The sequence below is a fragment of the Bufo bufo genome, chromosome 5 (genome assembly GCF_905171765.1).
Source record: "Bufo bufo chromosome 5, aBufBuf1.1, whole genome shotgun sequence".
In the NCBI taxonomy this organism is placed as follows: Eukaryota; Metazoa; Chordata; class Amphibia; order Anura; family Bufonidae; genus Bufo; species Bufo bufo.
Genome location: NC_053393.1, coordinates 593,080 through 610,507, shown reverse-complemented (window position 1 = coordinate 610,507; position 17,428 = coordinate 593,080). Strand labels below are relative to the sequence as shown.

Sequence of the window (17,428 nt, the reverse complement as noted above, 5' to 3'; positions counted from 1 at the left end):
TCGGAGCAGTATATCTCTGCGGATTGTTTACCCTGGCATAACAGACGTAGTCTAGACTCAGCCAGAGCAATACGATCCGGATCATCATATATCTGACCCAGGGCTAAAAAGAATTCATCCACTGAGCGGAGGGGCCGTGCCCCCTCCGGTAGCGAAAAGGCCCAAGACTGAGCGTTACCTCTGAGCAGCGATACAATGATCCCCACCCTCCATTCTTCATCACCAGAGGAATGGGGAAGAAGGCGAAAATGGAGTTTGCAAGCCTCTTTAAAACGCACAAAATTCTCACTACCCCCAGAGAACGTATCCGGGAGCGAGATCTTGGGCTCAGCACAAACTCCATGAACGCAAGCTGAACCGGTCACTTGAAACAGAGAAAAAAATCCTACGGAGATCAGCTACCTCCAATGAAAGACCCTGGAGGCGTTCAGCCAAAAGTGAAACCGGATCCATGCTTGAGACGGTTTTGGCGGCTAATAATGTCACGGATGGTGTACAGGAAACAAGACAATACCATATAAACAATGTCTCTCTGGATCCACAACTAAGGAACAAAGGGAGACCCCTGCAATAGAGCTGCCGTTCTCCCTCACTGCTCAGCCTATGCGAACACCCCAAAGGTGTATGGCCGCATATCCACGTTCCTCGGCTATCTATTACCTGAAGACCCTACAATAGTGAAGGGACACGACCACCGGCTCCCTACACTGACACGGAGGGAGTCAGGGTCACCTGGATCCAGAAAAGACAAAAACATAAATACATAAACAGCACTTATCTGCAGACGACTGAGGACTGGGAACTGGGAACAGCATGCACACACACTCCAGGAAGTTGTATCAGCCGCACACTACTGCATTATGGGGAGGAACTTAAAGGGTAGCGATCAGTCTGACTGCATGACAGCTGAGATAGACTAACGAGATGAGAAACTAAACCAAAACAAAGAAATTCAAGGAGGAGGATCTGAGAAGCTCCTGTGAGCGCTTCTCAGCTGTCTGGCTGTGACAGGTATGCTTAGGATCATGAGCAGCTCCTTTCCTTCTCCATACTCTTCTCTTCCCATCACTCTGGTACAAGTTGATCTTGGTCTCATCTGTCCATAGGATGTTGTTCCAGAACTGTGAAGACTGTTTTAGATGCCGTTTGGCAAACTCTAATCTGGCCTTCCTGTTTTTGAGGCTCACCAATGGTTTCCATCTTGTGGTGAACCCTCTGTATTCACTCTGGTGAAGTCTTCTCCTGATTGTTGACTTTGACACAAATACACCTACCTCCTGGAGAGTGTTCTTGATCTGGCCAACTGTTGTGAAGGGCGTTTTCTTCCCCAGGGAAAGAATTCTTCGCTCATCCACCACAGTTGTTTTCCGTGGTCTTCCGGGTCTTTTGGTGTTGCTGAGCTCACCGGTGCGTTCCTTCTTTTTAAGAATGTTCCAAACAGTTGTTTTGGCCAGGCCTAATGTTTTTGCTATCTCTCTGATGGGTTTGTTGTGTTTTTCAGCCTAATTATGGCTTGCTTCACTGATAGTGACAGCTCTTTGGATCTCATCTTGAGAGTTGACAGCAACAGATTCCAGATGCAGATAGCAGACTGGAAATGACCTCTGGACCTTTTATCTGCTGATTGTAATTGGGATAATGAGGGAATAACACACCCCTGGCCATGGAACAGCTGAAAAGACAATTGTCCCATTACTTTTGGTCCCTTAACAAGTGGGAGGCAAATATACAAACTGCTGTAATTCCTGCACCGTTCACCTGATTTGGATGTAAATGCCCTCAAATTACAGCTGACAGTCTGCAGGTAAAGCACATCTTGCCCGTTTCATATCAAATCCATAGTGGTGGTGTATAGAGCCAAAAATGTTAGAATTGTGTCCATGTCCCAATATTTATGGACCTGACTGTACATCCAGTCCTGGGCTCCAGAGTCATCTAAGGAGGACATGAATTGTACAGATCATTAGTGCAGCCTCATCTAGAATATACAGTCCAGTCCTGGGCTCCAGAGTCATCTAAGGAGGACGTGAACCATTTGTACAAGTATATAATTGCAAGAAATATTGTCAGGAGATTTCTGTCATAAGATCACCTCAAAAACCATAGTGACACCTCTCGGTGGAGAAAAGAACATTCAGTGGTGATTAAAGGGTTCTTTACTATAAAAGCATGAACGTCATTGAATAATCTAGGACCTGGAGGTAATTATTACAGCGATCACTCCAGGATCGTCTGATGTTGTAGTGAAATCCTTGGATGAAGGTTGATCCTGATGATCGGCACTAAGGGTGATCCTTCCCCTTTTAGGTAGGTTGGTTATGCTTTCTCTGGGTCATTCATCTTCTTCATCTGGATATTGGATGGACTATGGCTTCTTTTTCTGTGTTCTCATGTCCTTAATGTGTGATTCTTGCAGGAAAGTTGTGGAGGAACGACGAGTGGGCTCAAAAAAAAACCAACAGTGTCTGCGAATGGTAAGAGGTTCTCCTAAATGGTGTGTTTTATTCTGCTATTCTAGATTGTAGACTCAGTTTTCCTAAGCTGTCCTTGGAGATATGTGTGGCATACATACCTGCTGATTGTTTCCTGAAGCCCTCGTCCAGTGAGTTGGATCAGTAGAATGTTTTACCAGAAGGTTCAGCGGAATATTATTTGGTGTTTTTCTCTTCTCATCCCTTTTGGGCTGGAGATATATTGGGCAGAATTTATGTTACCACAACATTCTGGTGGGAAAAATTCACACTTTTTGGGGGGCATGCTGCTGTTGTGATGTTACTACACTCTGTACTTTTGGTTGTGAAAGTGGGTGTAGTTAGTAATGTTACTGAGGTGCATGTCAGATTTATCAACTGCGCCTTTTTTTTTTTAAGTTTTCAAAAGAAAAATGCCACAATGATACTCCATTAGATGGGTGGCTGACACTAGGCCTATCTGGATAGTGTATCCTCTGGGTTGCCACGGATGGAGGGCAGCTTCACTGCTGCAGAATTTGTGGTCATTGACTGATGTGAGTAGAAAACAGTTCTGTGTCAAGAGAAGGAATTGTGTTTGATCAAGAAAAAGGTCAGAGCTAGCAGAGTTAATGGAATATAGTAGTCCAAGCAGAGAAGGTAAAGGCACATGGAAAAAATACTAGTTGGGACAATCCAGATCTATCCTGGCACCACAGATACGAACAAACCTAATTGTTTAGGGAAAGAGATGATGGGGAGTGGTCCTTAAATAGCCCTAAAGTTATGGATCACGCACTCGAGTGACTGTCACAAGCATGTGCCATCTGTGTTTTCAACTTGCCCCCGCAGTAAATATCTTTGCAGAATAGTTGAGCAGTGGATTTACTTGTTGTAACGGAACGCCTAGCACCCCGACCGGGTACCTCCGTCGATAGATTCTCCTAGTGCTTCCAGAGGACTCCAAGCACTCCACTTGACACCGTCAGCACTGCAGACCCCACGAACCGCCGAAGCTTGGTGGAGGTCCCGCCGTCTCCTACCCACCCTGGACCTACGACAAGGCTCCAGGCTCCAGTGGGTGAACCTCTCCTAAATCCAGAGACAGGAACCAGGAGCAAGCTCTTACAAGAGCTTATACTCAGGGGAGTATTGTGATATAGCAATCCCCAAGAGTGTAGTTATTCCATCCCCCAAACATGAGCCAAGACTTCATGAAGGTATAAAACAGGAACTGCTTTATTGAGGGCTACCCGCCCGTATTTATGCAGGTCCCCATCTGGTGAACACACCCCTAGTGGACCAGAAGGAAGACTGCGACACAGGACAGATATGCAGCAACTCAGGATACACAGACACAACACATCCCCACAATGCAACATGGTTTCCTCCTCTCTGCCCTGGAGACACCCGAGGAGTAATCCAATTATCTCTCAGGACAAAGGGAAATCGCCAATACACATGTGGGGACAACCGGACAGGAATCGCCACCCAAACACACAATGTCACACCCCCACAGCAAACACAGACATTTAACATATTCCCAGATAGCTCAAGTCTGAGTGCATATCATTAGGTGAATGGCACTCAGAATACACAAATACAATACAATTAGCTATCTGGGTACCCTCACATAACAAAATACAATTCCAAAGACAGCTTTAAGCTGTGCGGCCGGTCTGTCTGCTCCTTTAAAGTTAGTATGGGCCATAATCCTGGGGCAAGAGGCTGATAAACAGGCCCCTCCGAAACCCAGTGGCGAGGTTGGTTTCCCCACACATCTCCCCCTCCCAGGGAAGACTAACCAGATACCTGACCTCACGGTCAGTACCTGAGTGTGTCTGGCAGTCCAACCGCAACCCAATACTGGACCTGTTGAATTTTGGGGCCTGGCTCTTTTTTGTATGTCCCCAGCTGTTGAGTGGGCATCTGCGACTCCTTGCTTCCTTGTGGTTCTCTAGCTTGGAGCTGTAGGTACTTGGTGGGCAGAGGCCGACTGCGCTCTGCCCAGATGCCAGCTCTTCTGCTGGGGTAGCCAGTGGGAAGTCCAGCTCTGGAGAAGAGGATAGGGGAGGGCAGAGGCCAGCGGCGCTCTGCCCTGATGCCAGCGCTTCAGCTGGGGTTGATGGTGCCAACTCCTGCCTTGGTAGTAAATGAACGGTTAGGGCAGAGGCCAGCGGCGCTCTGCTCTGATGCCAGCTCTTCTGCTGGAGAGGTGTCAGTGGGGTTTAAAGCCTTACCCACTACCCTCAGTATTGGGCTGGGAGAGAGCTGTGGAGGGGGGCTATCACTTACCCCCTCCTCTGGATACCCCATCTGCCGCTGGGGAGAGAGACCAACTGTCTCCCCTCCCTGTAGAGTATACTGCCGCTGGGTAGTGAGACCGACTGTCTCCACTACCAGTGATTCTGGTTGTTGCAGAGATGAGGGACCGACGATCTCCTCTCCCTGTACTCCCAGTGGCAGTTGGGGATCTGGGCCGCCTGCCCAGCCACCCTGTTGGGCCGGTGGAGTGACTACGGTCCCATCTCCACCTGCCGACTGGGGTTCCTCCCAGTACCAGTCTATGAAGTCCCCTACCTCCACAGTTGGTGAGGAAGTAGGGGATACCTCAGCTGTGACTTGCCAGGGGAAGGGCTGCAGGTCTGGGCCTGGTATCCAACTGTCTTGTATCTTGCACTGGGCTTGAATGGAGCGAAACAACTGTTGATAATCTTGCTCCAGCTCCCACTCCCTTTGGACCAGAAAGGTCAGATCTGCCCTCACCCCACTAGTTGTAGGCCAATTGTGCAAGTCCCACCTGTAGTCAGTAATGTCCCAAAATCTAGACTCTTCTGTGTTCCCAAAGTCAATGTCTTCAAAAGACTCCCACAATAACCCAGGGCAATTATATTCCTCACCTTCGGGCTTGGCGTACTCCTCCATCCATGGAGACTATCGTACTGTGTCCCACCATAGTGCTTGGTAAGCGTCATCCAGCCAGGTTTCCTGCCATACCAGTGTCTCAAGCTCTGACACCCACTCCATCAATGGTTGCTCTCCCAGTAGAGGTAGTCGCAGCGCCAATCGCATTCGCAATCTCTGCTCCTCACTGGGAAGACTCTCACCCCTCCGACGCTGCACGTCCTCCAGGGCCTGGTGCCATACGCCTTTCCGCTTGGCATCCCTGTAATCCGGGTGATGTTCCTCATGGAATGCTGTGCCGAACCAACGGCATCCATATTGCTGTAGCCAGGGGCGCTGTACGGATACTAGCATTGCCCTCAATATACTCCACGAACGGTGTCTCCGAGCTGCTTCTCCTCACACTAGGACGCCATCCCACTGCTTGCCACCAATGTAACGGAACGCCTAGCACCCCGACCGGGCACCTCCGTCGATAGATTCTCCTAGTGCTTCCAGAGGACTCCAAGCACTCCACTTGACACCGTCAGCACTGCAGACCCCATGAACCGCCGAAGCTTGGTGGAGGTCCCGCCGTCTCCTACCCACCCTGGACCTACGACAAGGCTCCAGGCTGCAGTGGGTGAACCTCTCCTAAATCCAGAGACAGGAACCAGGAGCAAGCTCTTACAAGAGCTTATACTAAGGGTAGTATTGTGATATAGCAATCCCCAAGAGTGTAGTTATTCCATCCCCCAAACATGAGCCAAGACTTCATGAAGGTATAAAACAGGAACTCCTTTATTGAGGGCTACCCGCCCGTATTTATGCAGGTCCCCATCTGGTGGACACGCCCCTAGTGGACCAGAAGGAAGACTACGACACAGGACAGATATGCAGCAACTCAGGATACACAGACACAACACATCCCCACAATGCATCATGGTTTCCTCCTCTCTGCCCTGGAGACACCCGAGGAGTAATCCAATTATCTCTCAAGACAAAGGGAAATCGCCAATACACATGTGGGGACAACCGGACAGAAATCACCACCCAAACATACAATGTCACACTCCCACAGCAAACACAGACATTTAACATATTCCCAGATAGCTCAAGTCTGAGTGCATATCATTAGGTGAATGGCACTCAGAATACACAAATACAATACAATTAGCTATCTGGGTACCCTCACATGACAAAATACAATTGCAAAGACAGATTTAAGCTGTGCGGCCGGTCTGTCTGCTCCTTTAAAGTTAGTATGGGCCATAATCCTGGGGCAAGAGGCTGGTAAACAGGCCTCTCCAAAACCCAGTGGCGAGGTTGGTTTCGCCACACTTGTGAAGTGTGATAGATACAGACTGAATACAGTCATGAGGTAAAGAAAGTCCAGCCCCTAATATTGACTGATTGCAGCAAGGTGAGGTTAAGCATCGGACCAGACTTGACATGCCGTTCCGGGCTTTGCGGACGCCCAACTCTCATTAAAACCAGCTAAACTCTCGTTTCCGACCAGAGTGTGAGAAAGGCTGGATGTGTTAGGTGTTTGTACCTGGGTGCATATTTGCAACCTGTCTGGGAGGACAGGTCGACTATGTTCCGGACTTGACCACTGTAGCACGGTGTGGACTGAACACAAGGACTTGATCTCTATACGCGGTACCTGCAGCACAGTATGGACTGAACACCAGGACTTTATCTCTATACACGGTACCTGCAGCACGGTAGTAACTGAACACCAGGACCTGATCTCTATACGCAGTACCCGCAGCACGGTGTGGACTGAACACCAGGACTTGATCTCTATACGCAGTACCCGCAGCACAGTGTGGACTGAACACAAGGACTTGATCTCTATACGCGGTACCCACAGCACGGTGTGGACTGAACACCAGGACTTTTTCTCTATACGCGGTACCCGCAGCACGGTGTGGACTGAACACAAGGACTTGATCTCTATACGCGGTACCTGCAGCACGGTGTGAACTGTACACCAGGACTTGATCTCTATACGCGGTACCCGCAGCACGGTGTGGACTGAACACCAGGACTTGATCTGTATACGCGGTACCTGCAGCACGGTGTGAGCTGAACACCAGGACTTGATCTCTATACGCGGTACCTGCAGCACGGTGTGAGCTGAACACCAGGACCTGATCTCTATACGCAGTACCCGCAGCACGGTGTGGACTGAACACCAGGACTTGATCTCTATACGCAGTACCCGCAGCACAGTGTGGACTGAACACAAGGACTTGATCTCTATACGCGGTACCCACAGCACGGTGTGGACTGAACACCAGGACTTTTTCTCTACACGCGGTACCCGCAGCACGGTGTGGACTGAACACAAGGACTTGATCTCTATACGCGGTACCTGCAGCACGGTGTGAACTGTACACCAGGACTTGATCTCTATACGCGGTACCCGCAGCACGGTGTGGACTGAACACCAGGACTTGATCTGTATACGCGGTACCTGCAGCACGGTGTGAGCTGAACACCAGGACTTGATCTCTATACGCGGTACCTGCAGCACGGTGTGAGCTGAACACCAGGACTTGATCTCTATACGCGGTACCTGCAGCACAGTGTGAACTGAACACCAGGACTTGATCTCTATACGCGGTACCCGCAGCACGGTGTGGACTGAACACCAGGACTTGATCTCTATACGCGGTACCTGCAGCACGGTGTGAGCTGAACACCAGGACTTGATCTCTATACGCGGTACCCGCAGCACGGTGTGGACTGAACACCAGGACCTGATCTCTATACGCGGTACCCACAGCACGGTGTGGACTGAACACCAGGACTTGATCTCTATACGCGGTACCTGCAGCACGGTGTGAACTGTACACCAGGACTTGATCTCTATACGCGGTACCCGCAGCACGGTGTGGACTGAACACCAGGACTTGATCTGTATACGCGGTACCTGCAGCACGGTGTGAGCTGAACACCAGGACTTGATCTCTATACGCGGTACCTGCAGCACGGTGTGAGCTGAACACAAGGACTTGATCTCTATACGCGGTACCTGCAGCACAGTGTGAACTGAACACCAGGACTTGATCTCTATACGCGGTACCCGCAGCACGGTGTGGACTGAACACCAGGACCTGATCTCTATACGCGGTACCTGCAGCACGGTGTGAGCTGAACACCAGGACTTGATCTCTATACGCGGTACCCGCAGCACGGTGTGGACTGAACACCAGGACTTGATCTCTATACGCGGTACCTGCTTCACGGTTTAAACTGAACACCAGGACTGAAAACTAAGGTGAAGTTGTTTTCTGTTTTGTGAAGCCTGCCAAGTGTGAATAAACACTAAATTCTGGTAAAGAAGGGTTTTTGTGCTTCTGTACTGCGTCTGCTCACCCTGCCTACCAGAGCGAATCCCCTGATGAAAAAAAATCTGGATCCTAGAAGGTGTTAAAATTAGGTAAATCCAACCTCTGATGAAGCACAGTACACAACACATTCCAGTGTTTTATTTACTCCACAAAAATGAAGCTAAAATGGAAAAGCCATGTGTGATAAACTAAGTGCCCCATGAATCCATGATCAAGTGCCCCCAAAGAATCATTAGCTTGTAGGACCATCGTTCGCAGCAGTAACTTGTAAGTCCTGCTTTTTAGGATGACTTTATTAGTCTCTTGTTTTGGAGCACTTTTGACCGCTCTTTTTTACAATGTTCTTCAGGTCATTGAGGTTTCTGGGCTTTCTTTAGTGCACAGCACTCTTGGGGTCCCGCCACAACATTTCAATGGGATTGAAGTCTGGACTTTGGTTCAAAGCAGAATCTCAGTTCTCTCATTTTTCAGCCATTCTGCTGTAGATTTCCTGTTGTGTTTAGGTCCTGTTCCATGGCCCAGTTTCGGCCAGGCTTTAGCTTATGGATAGACGGCCTCACATTTGAGTCTAGAATACTTCAGTATATAGAGGAGTTCATGGTCAACTCAAAGACTAGAAGGTGCCCGGGTCCTGTGGTTGCAAAACAAGACCAGATCATCCCCACCATCCCTATGCTGGACAGCTGGTAGGCAGTGTTTGTACTTATAGAACCGTATGGTGGGTTTGTTCGTCAAATGTGGTGTTGATTTATCAAGACCGGTGCGTCCTATGCCAGTCTAGATATCTCCTGCGCTGCCAGAGGATGCATTTAATTTATGAAGAGGCACATGTTTCATCATAAATTAAGGTCATGGGCTGGCAGTTGCATCTGGTATAGATAAGTCATCATTTATGTGAGAAAACTGGCGCAAACGACATAAACTGTGTCATGTCTGGCCGATGCCCTTGGTCGCACCCTTCCCTTGCCACGCCTCCTTTTCAAAAACTAGCAACAGCAGATTAAAGGGGTTGTGCCATCATAATGATCACTGTTTAATCTGTTAATGATTTGACAGTGATCATTTTTGTAAATATATTTGATTAACAAACTCCCACCGTTTAGGATAAAATTCCTCCCCACTTACCTCATTGTTGTCATTTGGTCTCCCCTGGTTACGGCCACTGCTCTTCTCCAGAATCCCGGTTGCTGCACTTGCGCAGAAGACTGCTTCTTTTCTCCCGGCTGGGCTGCTCGCTGTCCTGCATGTGCGATGGTGACTTCTTCCTGGCCAGAATAGTACAGAGCCGCGAACGCGCATGCCGGCTATGTACTATACTGGCCAGGAATAAGTCCCCATGGCACATGCGTGGTGGCGTGCGCATTCAGTCCTGCGCGCCGCCCGGCCGGGAGAAGACTTCAATCAAGATGAAGCCCGCCCCCAGACAGAATCCAGAATGTGAACGGCACGCTGGCAGCAGGTAAGTATGAAAAGGCGAAGTGGGATAACCCCTGTGGCGAAACCAACCTCGCCATTGGGTTTTGGAGAGGCCTGTTTACCAGCCTCTTGCCCTACGACTATGGCCCCGAGACATATTACCCTTCAAGAACAGTGTAACAGAACTATGTCACATGTCTGGACTGTTAATAGGACCGAACGCGGTCAGCAGTGTATACTAAAGATTCTTAGTCGTTTTTCTGCATGAAATTGACCGACCGCACAGCCCAAATCTATGGAACTGTTTTGGGCAGGAAATTGTGCTTGCGGTCGGTCATAAAGGACTTCCACTTAACTTTTGATCCGCTGGAGGGATTTGTGTGATTTTTGGAAGTGGTTATATTTGATGTATGCTGAGTTTAAATATGTAATTTTTATGGAGATGGAATGTATGGTTTTAAAGTTATAGAGTATGTTTAACAACTGTATTTTTACTGTCTGTGATAGTTATGTTAATCCATAATTATATCACAGACAGAAGGGAGGATTTTGTGTGTTTGGGTGGGGATTCCTGTCCTGTTGTTCCACATGTGTATTGGCGATTTCCCTTTGTCCTGAGAGATAATTGGATTACTCCCCGGGTGTCTCCAGGGCAGAGAGGAGGAAACCATGATGCATTGTGGGGATGTGTTGTAATATATTAATTGGTTGTATTTCAAAACCCTGTGGGCAGTACTATGTTTTTGGTTTGTGAATAAAAGAGGCTGTACGTGAAGTACAGTCAGTTCCTGTTTTAACCCTCAAGGTGAAGTGTCGTCTCATTCTTGGGGGAGGATTTATTGCATGCTGTCCCAGTTTGACTGCTAGGGGTGTAAACCTATTCGTATGGTTCCTATTCAACTGTCTACAGCATTCAGAAGCTTGAAGAGGATTTATAGGCTTCTTCGGTTCGGTGATTGTGGTGTCTGCCAGAGTGCTTGGAAACCTCAGGAAAACGCTAGGAGCATCGTCAACGGAGGTACCCAGTCGGGGTGCCAGGTGATCCGTTACAACCCCTTCAAGGCCTCTTGCACACGACTCTCCCAGTGTTACTCCTCCTAGAACGTATGATGTATGTAGATTATTAGTACCTGATCCTTCTCTGCAAGTGACTCTCCAGTGTTACTCCTCCTAGGACATATGATGTATGTAGATTATTAGTATCCGTTCCTTCCCTACAAGTGACTCTCCAGTGTTACTCCTCCTAGGACATATGATGTATGTAGATTATTAGTATCCGTTCCTTCCCTACAAGTGACTCTCTAGTGTTACTCCTGCTATCATGTATGTAGATTATTAGTACCTGATCCTTCTCTACAAGTGACTCTCCAGTGTTACTCCTCCTAGAACATATGATGTATGTAGATTATTAGTACTTGATCCTTCTCTACAAGTGACTCTCCAGTGTTACTCCTCCTAGAACGTATGATGTATGTAGATTATTAGCAGGGCTTTTTTTCCTCAGAGAAAAGGTGGTGGAACTCTCCCCCCCCCCCCTCCCCTGGCCACGCTTCTACCCACCCCTAGGACCGCCCCTAAAACCGCCCCTTTAGAGAACAGGGATACACTGTGCCACACAATACTGTATATTGTGTGGCACAGTGTAGAGGTATACTGTACAGTCGTGGCCAAAAGTTTTGAGAATGACACAAATATTAGTTTTCACAAAGTTTGCTGCTAAACTGCTTTTAGATCTTTGTTTCAGTTGTTTCTGTGATGTAGTGAAATATAATTACAAACGGAAAATGCAAATGTGATCGCACACTACATCCAGCACTCTGCCCTCCATGCTGGACGAAACATTGGTTTATATTTTGGCCAAAGCATAGTAAGCCACTCACCGCGTCAAGGCTGTCTCATGAGTGGTCCCTAACTCTTGTTCCTACCTGTTCATGGGCCATGACAGCCACATAAAATCCAGGGAATGCAGGTCAGCATGCAAGCCAAGTACACTTTGCTTGTAACCCCGTCCGGTGCCATTACAGCTTTCATCGGATCCAGGGATGCAAGTACCAACATGCATGCTGAACCCACCATATACTTCTCCTGGAGCCAAATGGCTAATGGTAGGTTCTATACAAGCAGACTCAGTTTTATACTGACTTTAAAACCAGCCTCAAGGACAGATTAACTGGTCAGGAGTGCAATGACTCCAAGGAGATCGCCACGCCTCCAATATATACTACAAAGAAAAAAATAAGGGGTTGGGTCAGCACAACCTGCCTGTAGGTGCAGATCGCTATGGCGAAATACATATACAAACGGAAAATGCAAATGTGATCGCACACTACATCCAGCACTCTGCCCTCCATGCTGGACGAAACATTGGTTTATATTTTGGCCAAAGCATAGTAAGCCACTCACCGCGTCAAGGCTGTCTCATGAGTGGTCCCTAACTCTTGTTCCTACCTGTTCATGGGCCATGACAGCCACATAAAATCCAGGGAATGCAGGTCAGCATGCAAGCCAAGTACACTTTGCTTGTAACCCCGTCCGGTGCCATTACAGCTTTCATCGGATCCAGGGATGCAAGTACCAACATGCATGCTGAACCCACCATATACTTCTCCTGGAGCCAAATGGCTAATGGTAGGTTCTATACAAGCAGACTCAGTTTTATACTGACTTTAAAACCAGCCTCAAGGACAGATTAACTGGTCAGGTGTGCAATGACTCCAAGGAGATCGCCACGCCTCCAATATATACTACAAAGAAAAAAATAAGGGGTTGGGTCAGCACAACCTGCCTGTAGGTGCAGATCGCTATGGCGAAATACATATACAAACGGAAAATGCAAATGTGATCGCACACTACATCCAGCACTCTGCCCTCCATGCTGGACGAAACATTGGTTTATATTTTGGCCAAAGCATAGTAAGCCACTCACCGCGTCAAGGCTGTCTCATGAGTGGTCCCTAACTCTTGTTCCTACCTGTTCATGGTCCATGACAGCCACATAAAATCCAGGGAATGCAGGTCAGCATGCAAGCCAAGTACACTTTGCTTGTAACCCCGTCCGGTGCCATTACAGCTTTCATCGGATCCAGGGATGCAAGTACCAACATGCATGCTGAACCCACCATATACTTCTCCTGGAGCCAAATGGCTAATGGTAGGTTCTATACAAGCAGACTCAGTTTTATACTGACTTTAAAACCAGCCTCAAGGACAGATTAACTGGTCAGGTGTGCAATGACTCCAAGGAGATCGCCACGCCTCCAATATATACTACAAAGAAAAAAATAAGGGGTTGGGTCAGCACAACCTGCCTGTAGGTGCAGATCGCTATGGCGAAATACATATACAAACGGAAAATGCAAATGTGATCGCACTCTACATCCAGCACTCTGCCCTCCATGCTGGACGAAACATTGGTTTATATTTTGGCCAAAGCATAGTAAGCCACTCACCGCGAAATATAATTACACGCACTTCATACGTTTCAAAGGCTTTTATCGACAATTACATGACATTGATGCAGAGTCAGTATTTGCAGTGTTGGCCCTTCTTTTTCAGGACCTCTGCAATCCGACTGGGCATGCTCTCAATCAACTTCTGGGCCAATTCCTGATGGATAGCAACCCATTCTTTCATAATCACTTCTTGGAGTTTGTCAGAATTAGTGGGTTTTTGTTTGTCCACCCGCCTCTTGAGGATTGACCAATGGGATTAAGATCTGGGGAGTTTCCAGGCCATGGACCCAAAATGTCAACGTTTTGGTCCCCGAGCCACTTAGTTATCACTTTTGCCTTATGGCACGGTGCTCCATCGTGCTGGAAAATGCATTGTTCTTCACCAAACTGTTGTTGGATTGTTGGAAGAAGTTGCTCTTGGAGGGTGTTTTGGTGCCATTCTTTATTCATGGCTGTGTTTTTGGGCAAAATTGTGAGTGAGCCCACTCCCTTGGATGAGAAGCAACCCCACACATGAATGGTCTCAGGATGCTTTACTGTTGGCATGACACAGGACTGATGGTATCGCTCACCTTTTCTTCTCCAGACAAGCCTTTTTCCAGATGCCCCAAACAATCGGAAAGAGGCTTCATCGGAGGATATGACTTTGCCCCAGTCCTCAGCAGTCCATTCACCATACTTTCTGCAGAAGATCAATCTGTCCCTGATGTTTTTTTTGGAGAGAAGTGGCTTCTTTGCTGCCCTTCTTGACACCAGGCCATCTTCCAAAAGTCTTGGCCTCACTGTGCGTGCAGATGCGCTCACACCTGCCTGCTGCCATTCCTGAGCAAGCTCTGCACTGGTGGCCCTCCGATCCCGCAGCTGAATCCTCTTTAGGAGACGATCCTGGCGCTTGCTGGACTTTCTTGGACGCCCTGAAGCCTTCTTAACAAGAATTGAACCTCTTTCCTTGTTCTTGATGATCCTATAAATTGTTGATTGAGGTGCAATCTTAGTAGCCACAATATCCTTGCCTGTGAAGCCATTTTTATGCAACGCAATGATGGCTGCACGCGTTTCTTTGCAGGTCACCATGGTTAACAATGGAAGAACAATGATTTCAAGCATCACCCTCCTTTTAACATGTCAAGTCTGCCATTTTAACCCAATCAGCCGGACATAATGATCTCCAGCCTTGTGCTCGTCAACATTCTCACCTGAGTTAACAAGACGATTACTGAAATGATCTCAGCAGGTCCTTTAATGACAGCAATGAAATGCAGTGTAAATTTGTTTTGGGATTAAGTTAATTTTCATGGCAAAGAAGGACTATGCAATTCATCTGATCACTCTTCATAACATTCTGGAGTAGATGCAAATTGCTATTATAAAAACTTAAGCAGCAACTTTTCCAATTTCCAATATTTATGTAATTCTCAAAACTTTTGGCCACGACTGTACATTGTGTGGCACAGTGTAGAGGTATATTGTATATTGTGGGGCACAGTGTAGAGGTATACTGTATGTTGTGGGGCACAGTGTAGAGGTATACTGTATATTGTGGGGCACAGTGTAGATGTATACTGTATATTGTGTGGCACAGTGTAGCGGTGTACTGTACATTGTGTGGCACAGTGTAGAGGTATACTGTATATTGTGTGGCACAGTGTAGAGGTATACTGTATATTGTGTGGCACATTGTAGAGGTATACTGTATGTTGTGGGGCACAGTGTAGAGGTATACTGTATATTGTGTGGCACAGTGTAGAGGTATACTGTATGTTGTGGGGCACAGTGTAGTGGTATACTGTATATTGTGGGGCACAGTGTAGAAGTATACTGTATATTGTGTGGCACAGTGTAGAAGTATACTGTATATTGTGTGGCACAGTGTAGAAGTATACTGTATATTGTGTGGCACAGTGTAGAGGTATACTGTATATTGTGGGGCACAGTGTAGCGATATACTGTATATTGTGTGGAGGTATATTGTACAAACCAGATTCCAAAAAAGTTGGGACACTAAACAAATTGTGAATAAAAACTGAATGCAATGATGTGGAGATGGCAAATGTCAATATTTTATTTGTAATAGAACGTAGGTGACAGATCAAACGTTTAATCCGAGTAAATGTATCATTTTAAAGGAAAAATACGTTGATTCAAAATTTCACGGTGTCAACAAATCCCAAAAAAGTTGGGACAAGTAGCAATAAGAGGCTGGAAAAAGTAAATTTGAGCATAACGAAGAGCTGGAAGACCAATTAACACTAATTAGGTCAATTGGCAACATGATTGGGTATAAAAAGAGCTTCTCGGAGTGGCCGTGTCTCTCAGAAGCCAAGATGGGTAGAGGATCACCAATTCCCACAATGTTGCGCAGAAAGATAGTGGAGCAATATCAGAAAGGTGTTACCCAGCGAAAAATTGCAAAGACTTTGCATCTATCATCATCAACTGTGCATAACATCATCCGAAGATTCAGAGAATCTGGAACAATCTCTGTGCGTAAGGGTCAAGGCGGTAAAACCATACTGGATGCCCGTGATCTCCGGGCCCTTAGACGACACTGCACCACAAACAGGAATGCTACTGTAAAGGAAATCACAGAATGGGCTCAGGAATACTTCCAGAAACCATTGTCAGTGAACACAATCCACCGTGCCATCCGCCGTTGCCAGCTGAAACCATACAGTGCAAAGAAGAAGCCATTTCTAAGCAAGATCCACAAGCTCAGGCGTTTTCACTGGGCCAGGGATCATTTAAAATGGAGTGTGGCAAAATGGAAGACTGTTCTGTGGTCAGACGAGTCACGATTCGAAGTTCTTTTTGGAAATCTGGGACGCCATGTCATCCGGACCAAAGAGGACAAGGACAACCCAAGTTGTTATCAACGCTCAGTTCAGAGGCCTGCATCTCTGATGGTATGGGGTTGCATGAGTGCGGGTGGCATGGGCAGCTTGCATGTCTGGAAAGGCACCATCAATGCAGAATAATATATTCAGGTTCTAGAACAACATCTGCTCCCATCCAGACGTCATCTCTTTCAGGGAAGACCCTGCATTTTTCAACAAGATAATGCCAGACCACATTCTGCATCAATCACAACATCATGGCTGCGTAGGAGAAGGATCCGGGCACTGAAATGGCCAGTCTGCAGTCCAGATCTGTCACCTATAGAGAACATTTGGCGCATCATAAAGAGGAAGGTGCAACAAAGAAGGCCCAAGACGATGGAACAGTTAGAGGCCTGTATTAGACAAGAATGGGAGAGCATTCCTATTTCTAAACTTGAGAAACTGGTCTCCTCGGTCCCCAGACGTCTGTTGAGTGTTGTAAGAAGAAGGGGAGATGCCACACAGTGGTGAAAATGGCCTTGTCCCAACTTTTTGGGGATTTGTTGAAACCATGAAATTCTGATTCAACATATTTTTCCCTTAAAATGATACATTTTCTCAGTTTAAACTTTTGTTCCGTGATTTATGTTCTATTCTGAATAAAATATTAGAAGTTGGCACCTCCACATCATTGCATTCAGTTTTTATTCACGATTTGTATAGTGTCCCAACTTTTTTGGAATCCGGTTTGTATATTGTGGGGCACAGTGTAGAGGTATACTGTATATTGTGTGGCACAGTGTAGCGGTATACTGTATATTGTGTGGCACAGTGTAGAGGTATACTGTACATTGTGTGGCACAGTGTAGAGGTATACTGTATTGTGTGGCACAGTGTAGAGGTATACTGTACATTGTGTGGCACAGTTTAGAGGTATACTGTATATTGTGTGGCACAGTGTAGAGGTATACTGTATATTGTGTGGCACAGTGTAGAGGTATACTGTATATTGTGTGGCACAGTGTAGCGGTATACTGTATATTGTGGGG

The 17,428-nt window shown here is 47.1% G+C and overlaps 1 protein-coding gene across 3 annotated transcripts in view; it reads left to right on the top strand.

Moving 5' to 3' along the window:
* LOC121001997 (zinc finger protein 585A-like) overlaps positions 1-17,428 on the top strand; it is a 60,769-nt gene that overhangs the window by 24,572 nt on the left and 18,769 nt on the right. For all 3 annotated transcript variants that reach the window (XM_040433291.1, XM_040433290.1, XM_040433292.1), the window contains exon 6: positions 2,417-2,474. In XM_040433291.1, coding sequence (XP_040289225.1) covers positions 2,417-2,474 — 58 coding nt within the window. The remainder of the gene's footprint in view (positions 1-2,416; positions 2,475-17,428) is intronic.